We start from the raw sequence: 19,563 nt of genomic DNA, 5'->3' as shown, positions 1-19,563 counted from the left end.
CCTGACTCACTCAAGGGAACCGGAAAAGGCTTCCCTGAAAAAGCACAACTAAGCGGAGATCTGAGGACTAACAGGGAGCCCAGGCTGGTGAGCGCGGGCCGGGCCGGGAGGGACAGGAGAAGGCTCCAGGGCAGACTAGCTTTGGGTTTGAGAGACAGAGGATTGGAAGGGTGGGACTGCCGGGCTGTAAGGAGTGAGGCTGGGCGAGGCCAGGGGAGAAAGCAGAGAGCAGAGTGGGCCATTCCTTAGACCCTTGTGATAGGGACCTCGCCCTGTGCCCAGCAGGCCACTCCAGGGCTTCAAGCAGGGTGACGGGGACACTGGAGCTGTCTGCCGGGTAAGCAAAGAGGTTAGGTCGGGGCTTTTGCAACGACCCACCAGAGGGGAGAGGGTTTGGCTTGCAGGCTCTGGGAGGTGACAGAATGGAAGAACATGGTGGCTTTTGAGCAATGGACTTGACAGCCCTTGATACTGAATTGGATTTGAAAGAGGAAAGTGTCCCACAAGACCCAGGATTCCAAAGGTCCATTTACCAAGGCAAGGAACCCCTGGGGGGGGGGGAGCATGGTGGGGGGTGGGGACAGGTCTGGGAGCACGGAGGAAAGTTCCTGTTTGGGAAGAGCCGGGTTTAGATATGAAATACTAGAAGGACTGGGGGCTGGTTGTCCGAAGGGGGCTGGCGGGGCAGTGCGGCCTCTGGCAGACACAAGGCGGGGGGAGGTTTGCACCAGAACGAGCCGTGGAGCGAGGAGGGGCCGGGAGCAGGTCCTCTGTGCGTCCCCGGTCCCCCTGCTGCCCTCGGGCTGCCCGTGCCAACGGCATGTGTCTCTGACAGCCCTGCACCCCGTGCACACTCGCCGGGGTTCCTGGCCAGCACACTTCATTTTATGAAGACGGCACGAAGCCAAAACACCCCCAGTCCTCCATGCTTTTGTGACCCTGTCACCAAATCCAGCCGAGCACCCCAACCTGAGCCCCACGCGTGCCCCGCCCCACACGCTGCAGCTCCCTCCGACCAGGCTGTCCCCACGCACGCCCAGGTGCATGGGTGGTCATTTCTATCCATGTGCGTGTATTTTTTCCATTAAACTCTTAAAACAAATGTATATTTCTCTCTCCTCAACCTCTCTGTCTTCTCACAACTGATAAGTTGGTCTCCTGGCCAGCGACTGGGTGGGTTTCTCTCACCTGAGCAGACCTGCCTGGAAGGTGCCCGTGTCTGGCACATCACGACCCCGGCAGCTTGAGGGCTGGAAGCCGGGCAGATAATCCTGGGCTACCTGAGAGCTGGCGACGGCAGGCAGCAAGCACGAGCCCTGGACTCTCTCAGGCATCCCTGGGCGGGAACCTTGCAGATCCAATGACCTAATTCATCTGCATAAACAACCAAGACACTGCAGGCCTTGGGTCAGCGGGAGTGAAGGCCAGAGGACTTCGCACTAGTCGGCGATGGGTCGAGCTAGTTGCACTAGCCAGTGACTAGTCACTGGGTCGTCCCAGCGACTGGGAGGGACATCCCACCAGGGGTCACAGTGTATTTTACCCCCAGCTTCTGTTCCCTGATTTATCTGAATGCCCTTTTAAAAGCATGCATTCCCATCACAGAGCTCTGGCACAGTGAGGCCTTGGGAACTCTGCCAAACGTGTCAGGCAGGTCCCATGGAATCCAGAACGTCACACGATTCAGTGCGATCCGCAGAGCACAGGCTGAACAGCGGAGAATGTCAAACACCTGCCCACACTCAACCGCCAGGACTTGATGCCCTCCGGTCAGAGAAGTGGGTCCTCTGTGTGTGCCCACCAGGCTGGGCTTTCGGGGGGCCCCTCTCCGGGAGGACCCCTCTCAGGGAGCAGAGTCGGGGTGAGCTGACAGAGAGCTGGGATGAGTTATGCTTTGTTTTTATTGGCAATCACAAGAGAAACATTTTTAATAAACCCTTAAATTCCTTCCCATTAATGTGATTTAGATAACGAATTCATAAAGACTGATTTGTTTACATCCACTCAACCTTAGAAAAATTACATTCATATTTGTTTGTTTGTTTACACCATCAAAGCCAATCAAGCCAAACAAGATGGGGAACTAAAATGATTAATGAACGCTCACCAGCTGATGGCTTTAAATAGAGACGGTGCTACTGATGTCAGGGTTGATTAGTTCTGTCTCTCGCTGATGCTATTAAAAGCTTTGAGCAATTGAGATGAAGCCATTGAGTCAGATTCTGGTGCGCTAAGCGAACTTGTACCGGGGGTGACTCTGCTGTGGGGGACTCACACCTGCACAGACGTTTTGGGGAATGGGGGCGAGCGAGCGTGGGCCTTCAGTGGTGGAGAGGAAGGAAGGAGAGCAACCCGGAGGGGTGGTCGGGTGGCATCCATCCCAACTCGGGTCAAGAGGCTTCGTGTGAAATATGCTCCTCTCACCCAACGAATCCCAAATGGTCTGAGGATGCGGATATTGATCGTTCCTGGCTCAGAACTTCCTAGAACAGGAGCAACCAAATGAAAGAGAAGCCAGCTAACACGGTCTCAGGTTTTAGCGGCCCCTCTAAAGGCGCCCCCACAGGGAAACCATGGTGGTCAGTGGTGGCGGCTGGTGTTTTCGTTTTCAAGATGAGAGGAGGGGGTGGTACAAGCGAGGGCGGGGCGAGCAGGGACCGCCCCTGGATGGAGTGAGTGTGTGCCGTGTGTCCGGAATGCGAGCCATGGTGACCAGGCCAGTTGTTGCGAGGGGAGAGTCCGGTCAAAGAACTGCCCCGGAGCTGGAAGGGCAGACCAAGTTCGTCCTGGGCTGCTGCGGCTGAACTTGGGGAGATCAAGCTGGTGAAGGCAGCTGTGACTTTAGAAAGATGCACAACAGGGACATTAAACCATTCCCAATGACTGCGCCTTTAAGATATTATAGTATTGGTCCAAACGTCCAAAGGTATGTAAATGGAAGGGGAAATGCTATTTGCTGGACCAGAATGTTCTGGGTATTTCTATTCCACTCCTGTCCAGGTCGTGGGAGGGGGGATCTGCCCGTCGGCCAGAGCTAAGCTGGACAGTCCCCTCACTGTCTGTGCAATTGAGCCACCTCCAGGAGGAAGACAGCAAATAATTTGGACCCCTCTATGTAGTTCCACCTAATGGAAGAAGTAAAGAGAAACGCAGTTATTTCCATTCACATGATGGAGGAAAACTAGTCTACGGCTGACACAGGGAGATGTGAGGATGTAAGTTTAATCTGAAGTAGGCCTATGCGGAGCCCGGGGTGGGGGCAGTGGGGGTTCAGCCCCGGGGGACCCCACCTGTTGATTTTCTCGTTCTGAGAGTGCTCGCCGTCGTCAACGGCGCCGAGCGGGAGCATCAGCACCCTCTTCTGGAGAATGTCCTGGAACATCTGCGCGACCGGTACAGTCGACCCGTCCCGGATCATATCTGGCTCCGTGCCGAACACTGAAACCCGAGAGAAAGGCGTCTGGCGAGCGGAAGGACAAGGCCACACTGCGCTCGGTGCCAGGAGCACGGTCCTCGCTGGCCTGCAGTTTGTGTTCTGAAGTGGACAGTAGTGTCCAGAGGAAACGGCCGTTGCCTTCTTTACAACTGTCTACTTCTAAACAATTTTTCTTAAATAAAGTGTTTGTTTTGAACTAATTTCAGACTTACAGAAAAGTTGCAAAAAGAGTAGAGTTCCCACGTACCCCTCACTCCGCTTCCCTAGTGTTAACATTTTCCGTGACTGTTGAACAAGGACCACGAGTAGGACATTAAACTTGAAGAAACAGTACTGCCTGGACTCTGACCTTGTATGAACTTCATGACTCCTTCCCTTTCTGAGAATCCTGCACTGCGGTTTGCATGGCCCCTCAGCCTCCCCCAGTCTGTGCCAGCTTTCCAGTCCCTCCCCATCTTTCACGACCTTTGACCCTCTTGAGTACTGGTCGGTTACTTTGCAAAATGTTCCTCCATTTGGGTTTGTCTGTTTTCTCATAACTGGAAGAGGTCGTGCATTTTTGGCAACACCCCAGATGATGCACCGACTTTGAGGGCTGTGTCATGAATTAAATATTAGCAAAGTGGGAATGAGATGCTTTTGGTTTTTGTAACAAATACGTAAATAAATAGCTACTGTCGACGATCTCCTGAGTGTCTCGGTGCGTGCGTTCGGATTTCAGTGCACCCCGCGAGCAGCTCAATGGACATCCTTGGGTCCAGAAAGAGGCGTCTTCCACCCTCCTGGGCTGGAGGACCAGTCGCCAGTTGGGGGTGGGGCGGAGGGAAAACCAGACCAGGACGGGAAAGGGCACCCGCTGCTCAGTCTCCACCCACAGAGCAGGGCCTGCATGTCCACGTGCCCGCGGTTTGTCGCACAGACAGACACGAGGCTGTCCTACGCTCCTACAGGAGCATTCTGGCCTCTCTTGCCGACCTGGACGTTTCGGTCCCACACCACCTCTCAGCGGGCAGCCCAGTGGCCTCCTCACGGCTCCTCCTCTTTTCTTCCACCCCACGTCCCACTGGCGAAATGCCGCCGCACTGCGGGGCCATGCGGGTGGCGGCCCAGAGGGTTGCTCCCAGACTTGGGCTCGTCCTCCAATGTCTCACGTGTGCCCCTCAGACAGAGAACCCCCACAGAGGCTGAGTCCTCCCTGGGGTCTGGACCTCAGATCCCAGCCCTGCCGGCCCCGGGCTGTGGCCTGTGGCCAAATCTCTAACGCAGGAGCCTTTCCTTACCCGCGGTTTCAGTTCCCATGGGTTCAGTTCCCCGTGGCCAACCACGGTCTGAAGACACTAACGGGAAAACTCCAGAAATGAACAGTACCTGCCCCTTCAGCTCACGCCATTGAGCCACAGAGACGTTCATCATCACCCACCTCACAGCAGGGGTGATGCAGCGTGCAGTGTCGGGAAGCGGGAGAACACACCGTGAGGGTGTGTAAGGAGCCCCGCTCAGGCCACACTTGGCAAGGCAGCCGACACCCAAGTCCTAATGTGTCTGCTCCACCTCCTGCCCCCGCCCTGGGGAGCCAGCTCTCCGTCCCCAACTCGAGATACCCTAAGTCCCACCTGTTTTGATGGCTCTTTTTGCTGCCAGGTAGTGACTGTCCTTCATGTCTGCTATCCACGGGCGCAGCCCCAGCACCATGGAAACAGCCATCTGGTTGGAACTATTTCTTTCGGAGAAGATGCGCTGGAGATACTGCTTCACCTGAAAGGTGGCAATTTCAACTGTCAGAAAACATTTTGAATCACTTCCCAGCCAATGACCACAGTTTCCCACCGCGGAGCATGGAGCACGGAAGCCGCAACAACAGATCCAAGGGTCGGGATGCGGTTCTGCCAGAGGCTCCAGGGCGGAGCTTCACACTGTGGGACAAACACACTGTCACCTCCCCTCCTTCACTGGCTCCACCCCTACCACCGACCACAGTGTCCAACTGTTGATGCTTACTGGTTAGGGATTTCGGCAGCCGTGAAACTTAAATGACTTCACGGATAGCATGACTCATGCAGCTCGCATGAATGTTGAGGGGCTATGAACCCTAACACGAGTGCAGCTTCTCACTGAGAACACCCCCATCTTCAGGTGTACCGGCCCTTCGGGGTGTTGCGGGAGCAGCCCCACGCCAGGCTGGGAAGGGGCCTCATCAGGGGCCTCGTCGGCGGCCTCCCTCCCTTTGCCCCTGGCTCTGGCCCCCCTGCCGCTATAAAAGCCACCCCACCCCCACCCGCAGAAGAACTCCAGACTCTGAGATGTTTATTCCGTTCTTTCCTTCTACAAACCTCTGCGCAACACCTGTCCTGCCCTGTGCAACACCTGTCCTGTGCAATACCTGTCCTATGCAACACCTGTGGCAAGAAGAGTTCCAGGTCTGGTTGCGGGGGGGTCAGCCGTGAGCACGGGGCCGAGGCCCCGCCCTCAGGGACTGCACGTGGAGAGAGAGGGGAGGACGGGACGTGGGGAAGGGGGGTATCTCAGAATGTGATCGCGGCTTCAAAGGCGGTGGCAGGGCAGAGGGGCCGAGAGGGTTGGGCCTGGGTGGTGTCTTCAGCTCATTCACCCAGAGTCTCCTCTGCGTTAACCTTGGGGCAGCCTGGCGATGACAGGCGGGGGATTTGGATGTTTAACTCCTCCCGACAACACTTTCACTGATGGCTCCTCCTTGTTCGCTTTGGACATGTGGACAAACTGACCAGTGGCGCCTGGCACTGCCTGGCTCGCTCCAGCGCAGACAGGCAGCGTCTTGGTCTGCGTGAGAGGCCAGCCTTGCTTTCACGGCTACCCTAACCTGTTCAACTTTCCACCGTGGTTATCTGACTGCTGTAACCGCACGTTACCGAGGAGAGAGACTTTGACCGAACAAAAATTATGCTGGGCTTTTGACATTTGTCCCAGTCCCTTCTGTCCTGGAACAGAACAGTCCTGCCATGGCAGCCAGGGAGCTGCTCACTCAGCAGTGGGCGGTGGCCCTCGGAAAGATGCCGCCGGGCCGCCAGGCAGGCCGCTTACCTGTGTCTCCACCACGGGTGCCTCCATGTGGGGGACCAGCCGGATGGAGAACTTGCCCGTGACTTGGCCAGGGATGACGGTTTTCGTCCCCGGCCCAGCAAACGCGCCCTCAATCCCGTGGATGGAGAGAGACGGATATCTCCACAGGTGCATGAGAACCTCCTCCTGGATTAAAGTTTTTTATTACAGACACAAATGGTCGATGGAAAGTACTCAGTTGCAATGCTCACATCACCGATTTCCGTGTGTCCGCGACACCATTCCCGACGAGTTAATTATCGCCCTGGACTAATCCTAAAAGGGGCCTTTTCCCTTGGGACTTGAGGGTCCTGGGTACTGTCACCTGCCCAGGCCGTGGACAAGGGCCCGCATCACCCAAGCTGTGCAGTTCCCACTTAAGAGCTGGCAAGGGCCAAATATGAGTTCAGTAACAGAGCTCCGTCCCCAACCAGCGCAATGACAACTCACAGGCAGTGCCACCCTCGGTGGGACCCAGAAGGCCTGCAAGCTCCCCGCAGACGTCCCACCCGGTTCCCCCTCACTGAGGCCACGCAGAGCCCGTCTTTGGAAGCAGGAAACGCTACCCCTCGGTCCAGCAGACACCCCCCGCCCCACATTTCCCCAGGGAGCAGCCGCGGGGACACAAAGAGGGAAGCGGTGACGACGACAAAGGGGAGAAAGTCTGAATTCTCCTTAACCACACTTGGGGCTCTGGGCTTGCTAACTGCACTGAGGCGGCGATGCCGCCACTCACAGAGTGGCCCGGAGGCCTGAGGTTTCGTCTGGGAAAATGGACAGGCGGCGGGGGTCTGGGAGCCTCTCTCTTTAGACAGACAGGAGCCCCGCCGGCATGGGACCGAGCGTGGCAAGCTGACTGGGGCAGGCAGGCTGTGAGAGCGGGGCCTCCCCGAGGGGCCTGGTGGGTCTGGACTGGGGGATGTGGCCCTGAGCTGGGAACGGCTTCCCTTGGGCTCCCAGCTGCCTCGGCTCTAAGCCGTGGGGTCAGCAGCTCACAGAAAGCGAGGCGCTGGGGGCAGCAACTCCCACGTCGCCCCTTTCCCGCACCGTCAACCCGTGCCCTACCTTGGTGTCAAACAGGAACTTCTTCACCTGGGTGCTGTGCCGAAACTCTGCGAGGTCCAGGTCGGTGGCTGAGTACAGCTGTCTCTCCTCCTCTGTGACAGGAGCCACCTGGTCGTAGATGCCGGGGACCAGGATGCGGCCGGAGGCGTTGGTGAGGCTCCCTGCAGGCACACACAGGGGCCGGGCCGTGCTGCCTTATGGACAGGCTCTCTGGTTTGCTTGGAAGCACAGAAAGTGAAACCCTGAGCTCCGCACTCCGTTTGGGACCCGACCTGACTTTCCTAGCAGAGTCCTTGTGAGGTTAGTGGGGTTCTCTGCCTGAGGGACAGGCACCGCGAAGTGCGGACGGACGGCAAGCAGCAACCCTGCTGGGGGCCGAGGTGAGATGTTACGGCGAGGAGATGCCGTTCCCATGGAAGAGGAGGTAAGCTCCGGCGAATGCGGCACTGGCCTCCCCCACTCCGAGTGCAAGTGTAAAGTTGTGTGCTGTCTGTGGTCTTCTGGAACATTAAACACTTTTAAGGAAAACGGCTTGTTGTATCATCTTAAATTGTCAAACGGGTTGCAGAACTTGTATAAAGGTGCCCTTTGTGCCAGGTGAGACAGATGCAGGTATTGTGGGGTCTGAGTTCATGTGGCCTGAGAACCTCTTTTCAAAAGAAACCAAAATATGAAGATGCAGGAGTGACGTCCCTGCTGCAACTGCAGAAGGGGCTCCCGCCAGCGAGGCCCCCAATGCAAAGCCTCCATCCATTCCCAGAGGCCCACACGCCCAGCTGCCGGGCAGTCCTGGCGCCTGGGACACATATGCATGCACACGCACATGCACACACGTGCACAGCCAGCACTCTGCAGCAGGTCAGAGGCAGGAGCAGCTTCCCAGAGCCTCTGCGCCAGCTGGGGCCATGGCGCCGTGGAGAAAGGAAGCCACGCGGCGCCGGTCCATCTGGCGCCATGTCGGAGTGCCTCTCCAGAAGCCTCTCGGGCCCATGCCATTGTCTGCATTGGAACCCATGTGCCACACAGTGTACAGAGAAAGGGGCGAATCAGGAAGCGCTGACTGAAGCGCCCATGGACTTCAGAAAGAAGTGACGTGGACTTAAGAGGCCCAAGGAATGTTTAGCTGAGGTGCAGAGCTGAGGATGTGCCTTTTCTTCCACCCACCTCCCTCCTGGGCGGCTTGCAAACCGAGGGAGCAGAGACATACGGGGTCAGACAGAACCATGTGTCAGTGGGTCCCAGGTGTTTGAAAAGTGAAGGAAGTGACACGTTACCGAGGAGAGCCACCAAGTCGGCCATCGGCTCACTGAGGATGCCGCCAAAGGTCCCTGAGTGGAAATCCTGATCTCTGCATTTCACCTGGAAGATGGGTGAACAGGAAGACAGGTGCTTAGTGCCATCGTTGCTGTGGTGACCGCTGACAGCTTTCAGACAGCGGGAAACACCCTAGCCGCCTCTCTCAGGACTCAGCCTGACGTCCCTGCTCCGGCTGTCTGGCCATGTGACATGGAGCATCTGTGCCTCCTGCCTCCATTCCTCGTGTGGCCCAAGTCCCCAGAACGGACTTCAGCCCCCGCCTGCTCCACAAACACACTCTATCCAAGGCCACTCTTGGTTTCACCCTGGACTGTTGCTCACCCTCCTTCCGGAAAAATTGTCCTTCCAGAAAGTTCCTCCTCTGCATGCTTTTCTTGCCAACAGGACAATTCTATGAACATGTCCTCGAAAAGCTTCTTCCCCATTTCCCAGCCCACAGCCCATTTTTGGACGCATCCTTCATCTGCACTCAGACCTCCGAGAACCGCTCACGGGGTCCCCTGCACAGCCCCCACTCATCCCGGCTCATCCCCGCAGGCCCGGCCAGCCCGCTGTGCTCCCTGTTCCTGAATCCACACCTAGAGGTCAACTCAACATCTTCTCCCACACTGGCTTCCTACCAGCCTGCTCATTTCCAAAACACGGAGGCCCCACCCCCCATCCTGCTAATCTGTAGCCTCACAGTGACCTCGGACCCCTCCTAGACACGCAGCATCCAATCTGCTGTCCAGGTCCGATGAGGTCTGTCATGGCCTCCCGTCTCTCTGGCCCCACCCAAGTTCCAGGTTTGGCCAGGTGAGCAGGCCCCTCATCTTCGTCCCAGACGGCAGAGGTGCAGGCTGCCCCCTGGAGCCGGGACTGTTCCCCTCACCAACCCCGAGCTGCTGGGAGCAGCCCCGCACCCCCGGGCTTTGGCTCCTGCCTCAACGTCACCACTACAGGCCCTAAACCCAGCTCATGACTCACAGGCATGGAACCCTCTTTGCAGAACAGCGTGCGAAGCACAACCGCTCACAGTGTAGGAACTTCACGGGCACCCCCACTCCCAAAACCTCCTCGGTGGCCCAGGCCCAGCGCCCAGGAGAACGCCCTGCTCTCCCAGAACTCTGCGTCCCTGCCCCTGCAAGAGTCCAGGGAGCCGGCTCCCACCTGCGCACCAACCACCACGGCGGCCGGCGGATACCTCCACCGTGAAGTAGCTGTTCCCTCGCATTCCGTAAATGAGTGCCGGCCTCTGGCTGAGCCACAGGTTGTCGGAAATCACAATGCAGTCCACATTGGAAAAGAACCCGTCCTTTTCTCTCTTGACAAGTTCCTCCAGGGCCACAGACCCAGCTTCTTCCATCCCTTCAAGGACGAACTTGACATTCACGGGGAGATCCTGGATTTACAAAGTAACAAAGAAACAAACTCTTCTGGCAAAACACGGCACAGCTCACCCATGCACCTTGTGAGACCCAGGACAGCATATCTCACATAAATACAGTCCATTTTTATACACATTCAGTGTGAGGGTCATTCACATTCCCAACACCTCTGCCTGTGGCCAAGGAGTTTTAACTCAGCTTGGGAAGGAGAATTCAAGGTAAGGCCCAGTGTGTTCAATCCAGAGCGCTCATCGATTTAATGTCGATACAGGATTTGGGGAGGGATTTCCTTAAAAGAGCAACATCTACGCCACAGAGCAGACACTCTTTCTTCCTTCCCCCCAAAAGGAGAAAGGTTCCTCAATTACTAATCTCTTTTCTGTCCTCATAATGCTGAGCATGATAAATGAGAACTCTTTCCTTTGAAAGACTATCTAATATTTAAGCCTCGGGATAATTTTTATTTCAAGTATCTGTTATTTTTCAACTACGAGTTCAGTCAGCCTTTTAACTTATTCAAAGGCTTTGATCATGCAGCAAAAATGGAACTTTTCCCCAGTTAATATTAGGGCACAGAATAGCGCCTTTAAAATTTTTACAGTGTGCCTCTTCCCCCATTTGGTTTTGATCTTATTGTATCTCTATAATTTATAACTTTGTATCACTTGGAGGCACATGAAAAGGGGAGGTCAAAGACCTCTTCCTGGAGCAGAAGATACCTAGGAGACTTTACAAGTGATGATATGCAGACAAACGGCAGCCCAAACATACTAATTAGGGCTAATGAGTGGGATCCATTCACCAAAGATTAACAAAGGCAGGCTGAGTGGGGGATTATGTATTAGACAGTGTGACCTTGGGCGTGTGCGGATAATGGCTTGCTCAAATGTGTCACTCGCCTACATTTCTATGTGTCTCAGGAAGTCCAGCTACCCTTCAGAAATCTTAGTATTTGAAAGCTCTTTATTCACATCCAACTAGCAAACAATGACTGAGAAGTAGTTGGAAAGCCTAAGAATTTTCTGGCAAAATGTGATTCATAAAATACAAGCCAGCGGCTACTAAGTGTTGGAGGATGAAGAGAGACCAGCAGGCAGGCCTGGGTTTTGGTCTCTGCTCTGCCCCTGGCCACCCCGGGGACCCGGACATGCCATTTCACCGCTGGGAGGCTCACTGGTCTCTCTGCGGCATGGGCACTGGCACTCACTCTGGCTCTTGGTGAGAGCATCTGGTGAGGTGACCCACGGTTAGAGGCCGGGGCACTAGGAAGAGAGGATGGGAGGGCGGGTGGGCACCAGGAAGGGAGAAACCGGCGTTTGTAGGCACAGGAGCACCTTGACCATGCTCCGCCCTTCACCCCACTGGGCACCTGGAGGCGGAAATGCCATTCCTAGTGCACGGGTGGGGGAAAAGGGGCTTAGAGAGAATTAACTGACTGGTCCACGGGCAGAGAATACTTCTGTTTTGTCTGTAATTATGTACATTTCAGAGTTGAAATGTAAAAGCAAAGCACATTTTGCCCTTTATACAGGACATCCTTATAAATATTGCTTTGCTTCTCTTAAGAAGGAAGGGGGAAAAACAAAGAAAGCAGGAGAGGGAGAAAAACCACCTGAAACGCCTGGAGCTTGTTTGGTGTGAGCGCCTAGAGGATGAGGCGGCAGTGGCCGGGGGCCCAGAGCCCACCAGGCTCAGCAAGCCCTTCCTCCCTGAGACCGGGCGGCTGACCCGAGGGCTGCACAGCCCTCCTCTGCTTGTGTCGTGGGAGAAAATAAACCCACGGAGGGGAAGCCCCCGGCACAGGATGAAATGTCCTCTGAGGAGGGACAGCACCACATCAGGCCCTGTGCCACAGGGCGGGACTGAGGGGCCTGGGCTGGGTCGGCGCCCAGATCTGGGCCCCTGCTGCCCTGCTCGTCCCCACAAGAGGCTGGGTGGGGACAAGCCCGGAACGTGGTCTGGAACCCCGATCTCCAGTCTCCAGGAGCAAAGGTGCTGTGAGTCAACGGAGCCATGCGACAGAAAAGGTCACAGGCTCCCTGTGTTGAGGTTGGCCCCACAAGACCCATGGAGGGGAGCTGAGGCCCCCCCTGTCTCTAGCTCACTGACTGGATGGGCTACTTCTGTGTGAAACGGAAGTCTGCTGTCCAATAAATGCAGCGTCACAAAGCAGCCACCCAGACCAACCCCTCCCTTGGACGGAGCAGGACCTGAGTCCCAGAGAGAGTCAGCCGCCTGCCCGGGGCCCCACTGCCAGACTGAAACCTCCCTTCGGAGTCCAGCACACACATCAGGAGAGGGGAGGGAGGCATGAGGCGGGACCGTCCTTGGGAGAGTGACACACTGGCCGGTTGGAGACCCTAACCTGGTCCTCCGGTGGTCCGAGGGAGGGAGCCCCGCCCGAAGCAGCACCCCTACCTTTCCACGCCCCGTATGGGATGCCTGTTGAAAATCACGTTTCCCAAGAGCAGACAGAGGCCTGAAGATTCAGACAGACTGTAACATGCTAGGGGTCTCTATCTTGGTAATTGTTAAAGTGGCTAATGTATTTTTAAAGTGCACATCTGTCTCTACCAAGAAAATCAGACCCTGTGATAAGAAGGGGGGAGATGAAAGAAAAAGAAGACAAGCTAAAATAAGATAAGGGGGAGACAGGTAGGTCCCAGCCGAGAGGAGCTCCCCGCCCCGTCCCCTGCTGTTTTCAGTTTCTCAGTGTGGCTGGCAGCACAGACTGGGGGCCCCGTGCCTGCCCCAGCCCAGCTGGGTGGCCCCGGGAAGTTCCCTGACCTTGGCAACCTCACCCTGCTCAGCTGTACAATGGGTGCGATTGTAAGAACACACACCTCCAAAGACCGCTAGGAAGAGGGGAGGACCTAATTCAGGCGGCAGCTTGTAGCACAGCATGCAACTCAAAGCACCACCACCACCACCACCACCATCACCATCACCACCACCACCACCATCATCATCACCACCTCAGTTATCTGCAGTGCCATGGTCATGGTCAGCGCCCTCCCTCCAGACATCACCAGGCACCTACTTCCTCCAGGGCCCGGAAGGTGCTCACGGCATTGATCCACGCCAAGACGGGCCCTTTGTTGTCTGTCGCTCCTCGTCCGTAAAGTTTTCCTGGGAAATGGGAAGTGTTTTCAGAACGGCTGGGAGGCCTCCGCCAAGTCGAGCGACTTCAAATCAAAGGTCATTCTGCGGGTCACTGCTCTGACACCCCCTTCTCCTTCCAGGAGCCAGTCTGGCTCTGAAGTCCCGAAGCACGATTTCTCGAGTGAAAACAGCATGGCTGCCATTGGCCATGGTCAGAAAACGCAAGCCCGTTTGAAACACGTGGAGCCGTTTGGCCTGAAGAGTAATTAGCTATTTCCTCCAAGTTCATGGAACAGGATCTGAGAGGGTTTGTCACCAAATGTCACGGAACCTAGCCCTTCATTTGGGGACTTCACAACTCGCAACAGGTTGAAAAGAGGGCGTCTGCATCTCCGTGAACCTGTCTCCTCCTTTTCTTTAAAAAGCATCACATTTGGTATTTTCAGAAAGAAAATGTGTGACCGAGATGGCTGTGCTCCTACACCCCAGGGCTCTGTCCTGGGTGCCACTTCACCCGGTGGCCCACAGGGCTGGGTTCCCGTCACAGAGGCGAGAAAACCGGCCTCGGTGGACAAGCTTGGAAAAGGTGGAGACCATGAGGATGGCCTTTATTGCGGTTGCCTCTCGCACATGCCCCAGCCCGACAGGGGGAACTGAACCCGCGGCCCAGGTACATGGAGCCCAAGGGGCGACCTTTCAGTTTGCAGGATGCTACCCCCCTGCTCCCCCCCCCCCCGCCCGCCACGACCAGGTCACAGCGGTCAGGGTGTGTTCTGTTCTTTCTCGACGACAGGTTAAGACCTGAGGCGGGGACGGGAGGCGCCTCTGAAGCCTGAAGCCCCCGGAGCAGCCCCGAGTCTGCAGCAGCACCTGCCCGGGCGGCGCCCGCCACTCACCGTCCACCTCCGTCAGCACGAACGGGGCGGTGAGCCAGCCATCGGCCTGCGCGGCGGGCTGCACGTCCAGGTGGCCGTAGAAGCACACGGTGGGCTTCTCCGGCTCCTTCCCCAGCTCGGCCAGGACGACGGGCGGGATCGGCAGAGTCTGACCACCAGACAGCTGCAGGGCGAAAACAGGTCCCTCTTTTTTTCCTTTTTTTCCAATAAAGGCTGCTTTTAGTTCTTCTGGAAACCTCAAAACCACGACACTGGGAGTCCTGTTTCTACCCCTGGGTCCTTGTAGAGCCCGCTTAACTTTCTGACCACCCGTTACCCGGCTCTCGGAGGGGCACCACGAGACGCGGGCAGCTGACACACGAAGCACTTCCGCCAACACAGGTGGAGGGAGCTGAACCGGGCCAGGCACAGCTGGGAAACCACGGGGAGATGCCCCACGCTGACCCAGGCGGCATCGGGCGCCAGGGTTTAAGGTCGCTCTGTGTGACTGAGTGGCAGTGACAGGCAGCCACTCGATGAGAGGCTGGGTCATTCGAGAAAGACGCCTTGGGGCTTCAGGGGGAAGCGGGCGTGGGAGCCGTGCAAAGCCTGCGTGCGGATGTGAATGGCACGGGGCCTCTCCGGGATGAGCCGCCCACGCTCACCCCCTCCCCTCACACTGTCCACCCACTAAGTCCTCCCGGGAGGAGAGGTCAGCACCAGGGCCTCCTGCGGGACGAGGAGGAGGAATTGTGCGCCTGACCGGGGACCGAGGGCACTAGGCATGTTTTTGTGGAGGCTCGGGGCACGCCCCACCCCGTCCCCAGCAGGGGGCAGAGTGCACCGTGCACAGGAAGGTGTCGGGGGCGAGGGGCCACCAGCACCTGCTGAGAGCCCAAGTCCACGAGGTCCACGCGGGCGCCCAGGCGCCGGAGCGCTGCGGCAGCCAGATCCATCATTCTGAGCAGCTCCTGTCTGAGGCGGGGCACAGGCTGAATCGAGTCACTCTCAACGGCCACCCACTCCTTGAGTGTCTGTGAGGCAAGGGGACAGGGCGATGAGCAGACAAAAGTCACCAGGACAAGCTATTTTGACCCCGAGTGTGGTGGAGCCCTGGACCTAAAGCTGCTGCTCGTGGGAGGCACCGCTCTGGGGTGGCGTCGGTGGGGGGGTTCAGTTGTGCTTGGGGGTGCAGAGGACCTCAGCCAGAGCCCTGTACCAGCCGCCACTCAAGCGACATCCCTAGGTCAGAGGTGCTGAAAAGGAACTGAGCGCCCCTTTCAGGAGGGATGGCTGGGAAGGCTCTCGCCCCTAAATCTAATGAACAGTAACTATGTTAATACAACGAGGAATCACAGGCAGGTTACACAGAATTAAGTTATCAGGCAAAACACCACATGTCCCACCAACCAGCCATTCGCCCCCACCCCAAAGGAACCGCACGCCGGTGCCCATCATGTGGTCTCCCAACCTGCACAAATTCGTCCTGGTGGAGGTCGATGTACCAGGAGAGCTTCTGGACCAGCCCTGGGGGCGGCCAGGACGGCGAGGACATGCCTCCCGGGAACAGCAGCGGCGGCGGCAGAACCAGGAGAGGCGCAACCTGTGGGCGGGCGAGTGGGCGGCGGGTGTGGACTTCAACCTTGCAAAGACACAGAGAAAGTGGGCCCTCCAACAGCCACTCGGCCGAAATAGCAGATGGCATCTGACCTGGAAATCTCTCTGGTGCCCCCTCTCCCCAGACGCTCTTTGTCAACCTTCAGCGCTGCGATGGGACAGAAACAGACGTTCGTCACTGTGTCCCGTGACAGTCCTGCCTGTCGGTCACTTCCCTCTGTGTCGTGACCCAGCACATGTGGTGTGAAGGGCACTATTTGTGAGGGAGAGAAGTGTGATCAATTTTTTAAAATCTTTACGACTGATTAGCCACTTGATTAGAAAATGAGTTCTGTAAGGACCGTCTGAACTCCCGTGCACTGCTGGTGTGGGGGGCTTCCTTCCGCCCGCTCCTGGAGCTGGGGTACCTCACAGAGAATCTTACAGCCACGCCGGATCAACAACACGAAGGTCATTTACACGCTGCTGGTCGCCCAGCCCACCTGGGAGCTGCTGGCCCGAGGCTGGCCCGTGGTCCCTCCCAGCTTTCTGCTTCTATCCCTGACAGGTCCCTTCCTTCCCTCCGGATCAATGTGGGACCTGCCCGTGACACCGCCCTTCCCTGTGTGGTGGCTCCAGGCCACAAAGCAGACGGCAGGGCCTCCAGGCTCAGAACTAACTCTTTATCTTCACCCACGGCATCTCTTCCGTGTGAGCTTTTGCTCATTTGAAAATAGACGTTATCTTTCAGAGCCAGTCCGGGCTGGACGGCTCTTGCCCTGGCCTCCAACTCTGGTCAGCAACAGAGCCAAGGTCAGGATGTGCGCGTCTAGACTAGACAGAGCCACTACCAGTCGATACCACAGGACAAACCCACCCAGTTTGAATAGACCTTTCTCCAAAGACAACATGCAGGTGATCGGTTAAGCATCTGAAAAGAGGCCCAACGTCACTGGCCACCAGGGAAACTCAAATCAACCAACCAGGAGACAGCGCCTCACACCTACTCTCAGGTTAAAATCACATGTCAGACGAGGACAAGTGTTTTCGAAGGTGTGGCAACCCTGGAACCTGGGGACACTGCTGCTGGGGACACGGAGTGGCGCAGCCGCCCTGGAAAACTGTCTGTCTGTCCTCGAGTGATTAAACATCTGCCCAGCAGTCCGACCCTTAGTCATGTCCTCGAGGGAGATGAGGCGGGTGTCCACGCAGAAACTCGGACATGGAACACTGTCCACAGTGACCTCATGCACCATAGCCACGCCCCACGTGTCCGTCAGCGGGCGAGCAGGTAAGCAGAGCGTGGGGTGCACGCTCAATGAAACGCCACTCGGCCACGGAAGGAAGGAGGTACCAGTGCACCCCGAAGTGTGGGGGAGCCCTGGACACCGTGCGAGGCACCTGGCCCAGCAAACCACACGTGGTACCAGCCCCTCCCCACCCGGCAGGAAGCGCCCAGGAAAACGGTCAAAGCCCGAGACATGAAGAAGACTGGCGGCGGCCTGGGCTGGCAGAGGGTGGGAAGGGGCTGATGGTGAGCAGTAGGGGTTCTTTCCGGGGTGATGACAGTTCTTAAGCTGGTGTTGACCATGACTGTACGATTCAGAGCACACTAAAAACCACTGAATCGGACACTTTAAATACATGAATTGTAAGGTACGGGAGTTACATTGCGATACAGTTGCAATAAAAATAACAACCATAGATAGAAACACTCATTCTGCAATACAAATATATTATCCAGCATGAAAAATGTCTGTAAGGGAAGCTGAGAAGTGGGAACATTCAGGGTCAAGGTGAGGCAGGCCCATTTACAAGTGGATTAAGAGCTTGGGCCAGAGATGGCATCAACAAGCCACCCGAGCATCCTTTGCCTCATCCCATTGGGAATGGTGCTCCATCCAGCCAAGCTTCGTGGGGCAGAGCCGAGGCCCAGGGGCTTGCTGTCTTTTAACTGTTCATATTTTTTATCTTCTTTTTCTAGGTAAGTCCCTTTAACATTTCATATAATGAGGGTTTGGTGATAATGAACTCCTCTAACTTAACCTTATCTGAGAAGTGCTTTATCTGCTCTTCCATTCTAAATGATAGCTTTTCTAGATAAAGTCATCTAGGCTGTAGGTCCTTGCCTTTCATGACTTGGAATACTTCTTTCCAGCCCCTTCTTGCCTGTAAGGTCTCTTTTGAGAAGTCAGCTGACAGTCTGATGGGAACTCCTTTGTAGGTGACTGTCCCCTTATCTCTAGCTGCTTCTAGGATCCTCTCCTTATCTTTAACCTTGGCTGATGTGATGATGATGTGCCCAGGTGTGTTCCTCTTTGAGGACAACTTGTTTGATTATTAACAACCACAACTAAAACAAAAAACAAACTAAGCAAACAACTAGAACAGGAACAGAACCACAGAAATGGAGATCACATGGAGGGTTAACAACAGGGAAGGGGAGAGAGGGGGAAAAGGTACAGGGAATAAGTAGCATAGACGGTAGGTAGAAAATAGGGGGAGGGTAAGAATAGTGTGGGAAATGTAGAACCTAAGTAACTTATGACACATGGACATGAACTAAAGTGGGGGAATGTGGGTGGGAGGGGATGTGCAGGGTGGAGGGGAATGAAGGGGGAAATGGGACGACTGTAATAGCATAATCGATGACATATTTTAAGAAAAAGACCCAGGGGCTGCGCATGAATGAGGAGGAGAGGTCTCCCGGGGCCCGGCAGCGCAGGACAGGACGTTCTGGGAGCCTGGGAAAACTCTCTGCAAAGTGGGCTCTTTTTTGCAGCCAACCCATTCCGTTTCCATTGAAAAATTGGGTGGTGCTCCTCTCAATAAAAAAATGGAACGGGGCCCTGGCTGGTGTAGCTCAGTGGATTGAGGGCAGGTCTGCGAACCAGAGAATCGCAGTTCGATTCCCAGTCAGGGCACATGCCTGGGTTGCAGGCCAGTTCCCTGAAGGCTATTTCCCAGCAGGGGAAGCACTAGAGGCAACCATACATTGATGTTTCTCTCCCTTTCTCCTTCCCCTCTAAAGATAAATAAATATTAAAAAAAAAAAAATGGAATGGGGCATTTAAAGAAAAGGAAGCAAGCAGTGGTCAAGAAGGCTGAGAATGGGGGGGTTTCAGTAGCGGCCCCCACCCTTCCCCACAGGAAAGGTGCCCCCAGACTGGCCCCCGAAGGGCTGTTCCTGGTGGTCGTGCTGCCCCAAGGTCTGCATGACCACCAGGCCATGAGCCGTGGCCTTGGAGATGGACTGTGACACCCCATAGGGCCCCCCCCCCCAGTCTCTGTTTGCTCAGGTTTCAGCCACAAACCTGGGAGTGAGGAGTGCAGTTTGCTGCTGAGCAGAGCACGGAATCCAAGTGGAGGTCTGGCCTCCCCCACCACAGGGCCTGTGCCCAGCTTGGCTCCTCCCCACACACCCAGGGGGGCTCATCAGCCAAACGCTTTCCCATCAGAAACTCCACGCCAGGTCAACCCCACCTACCAAATCGTTGACAGTCCCGTGTGGTTGCTTTACGAAGGTGGCTCTGCCCGCGACTGAACTGATGGCTTTGTAATAGCACAGGAAAAACACCTTATTAGTCTATCTCACCACCACGGGATTAGAAATAAAACCGGAACCTCCCCCTCCTGGAGGCCCTTCTGGACTCTGTTAACTCCCCTCGGGGCTGGGCTGGGCTGAGCCAGGCATTCCTGCTCAGGTGAACTCTGGCAGCATTGAGCCTTG

At 56.1% G+C, this 19,563-nt stretch overlaps 1 protein-coding gene across 2 annotated transcripts; it reads right to left on the bottom strand.

Moving 5' to 3' along the window:
- Positions 1-1,862: 1,862 nt before the first annotated feature.
- On the bottom strand, positions 1,863-19,310 carry CNDP1 (carnosine dipeptidase 1). 2 transcript variants are annotated; one of them, XM_037145681.2, is made up of 12 exons: positions 19,148-19,310; positions 15,709-15,879; positions 15,122-15,271; positions 14,259-14,421; positions 13,301-13,389; positions 10,077-10,274; positions 8,851-8,935; positions 7,577-7,737; positions 6,494-6,658; positions 5,050-5,191; positions 3,291-3,438; positions 1,865-3,125 (listed from the first exon to the last, which is right to left on the bottom strand). In XM_037145681.2, exons 1-12 carry the CDS (start codon positions 19,286-19,288, stop codon positions 3,053-3,055), a joined length of 1,686 nt encoding a protein of 561 aa, XP_037001576.2. In that variant the 5' UTR covers positions 19,289-19,310; the 3' UTR covers positions 1,865-3,052. The 2 variants fall into 2 exon arrangements, with proteins under 2 accessions (XP_053520202.1, XP_037001576.2); XM_053664227.1 differs by lacking the exons at positions 3,291-3,438; positions 15,122-15,271; positions 15,709-15,879; positions 19,148-19,310 and having other exon boundaries at positions 1,863-3,125; positions 14,259-14,805.
- Positions 19,311-19,563: the final 253 nt, after the last annotated feature.

The sequence above is a fragment of the Artibeus jamaicensis genome, unplaced genomic scaffold (genome assembly GCF_021234435.1).
Source record: "Artibeus jamaicensis isolate MK-2021 breed Jamaican fruit bat unplaced genomic scaffold, CSHL_Jam_final contig_354, whole genome shotgun sequence".
Classification (NCBI taxonomy): domain Eukaryota; kingdom Metazoa; phylum Chordata; class Mammalia; order Chiroptera; family Phyllostomidae; genus Artibeus; species Artibeus jamaicensis.
Note: the sequence above shows the minus strand (reverse complement) of the source record. Positions and strands in the feature narration are given on the sequence as shown.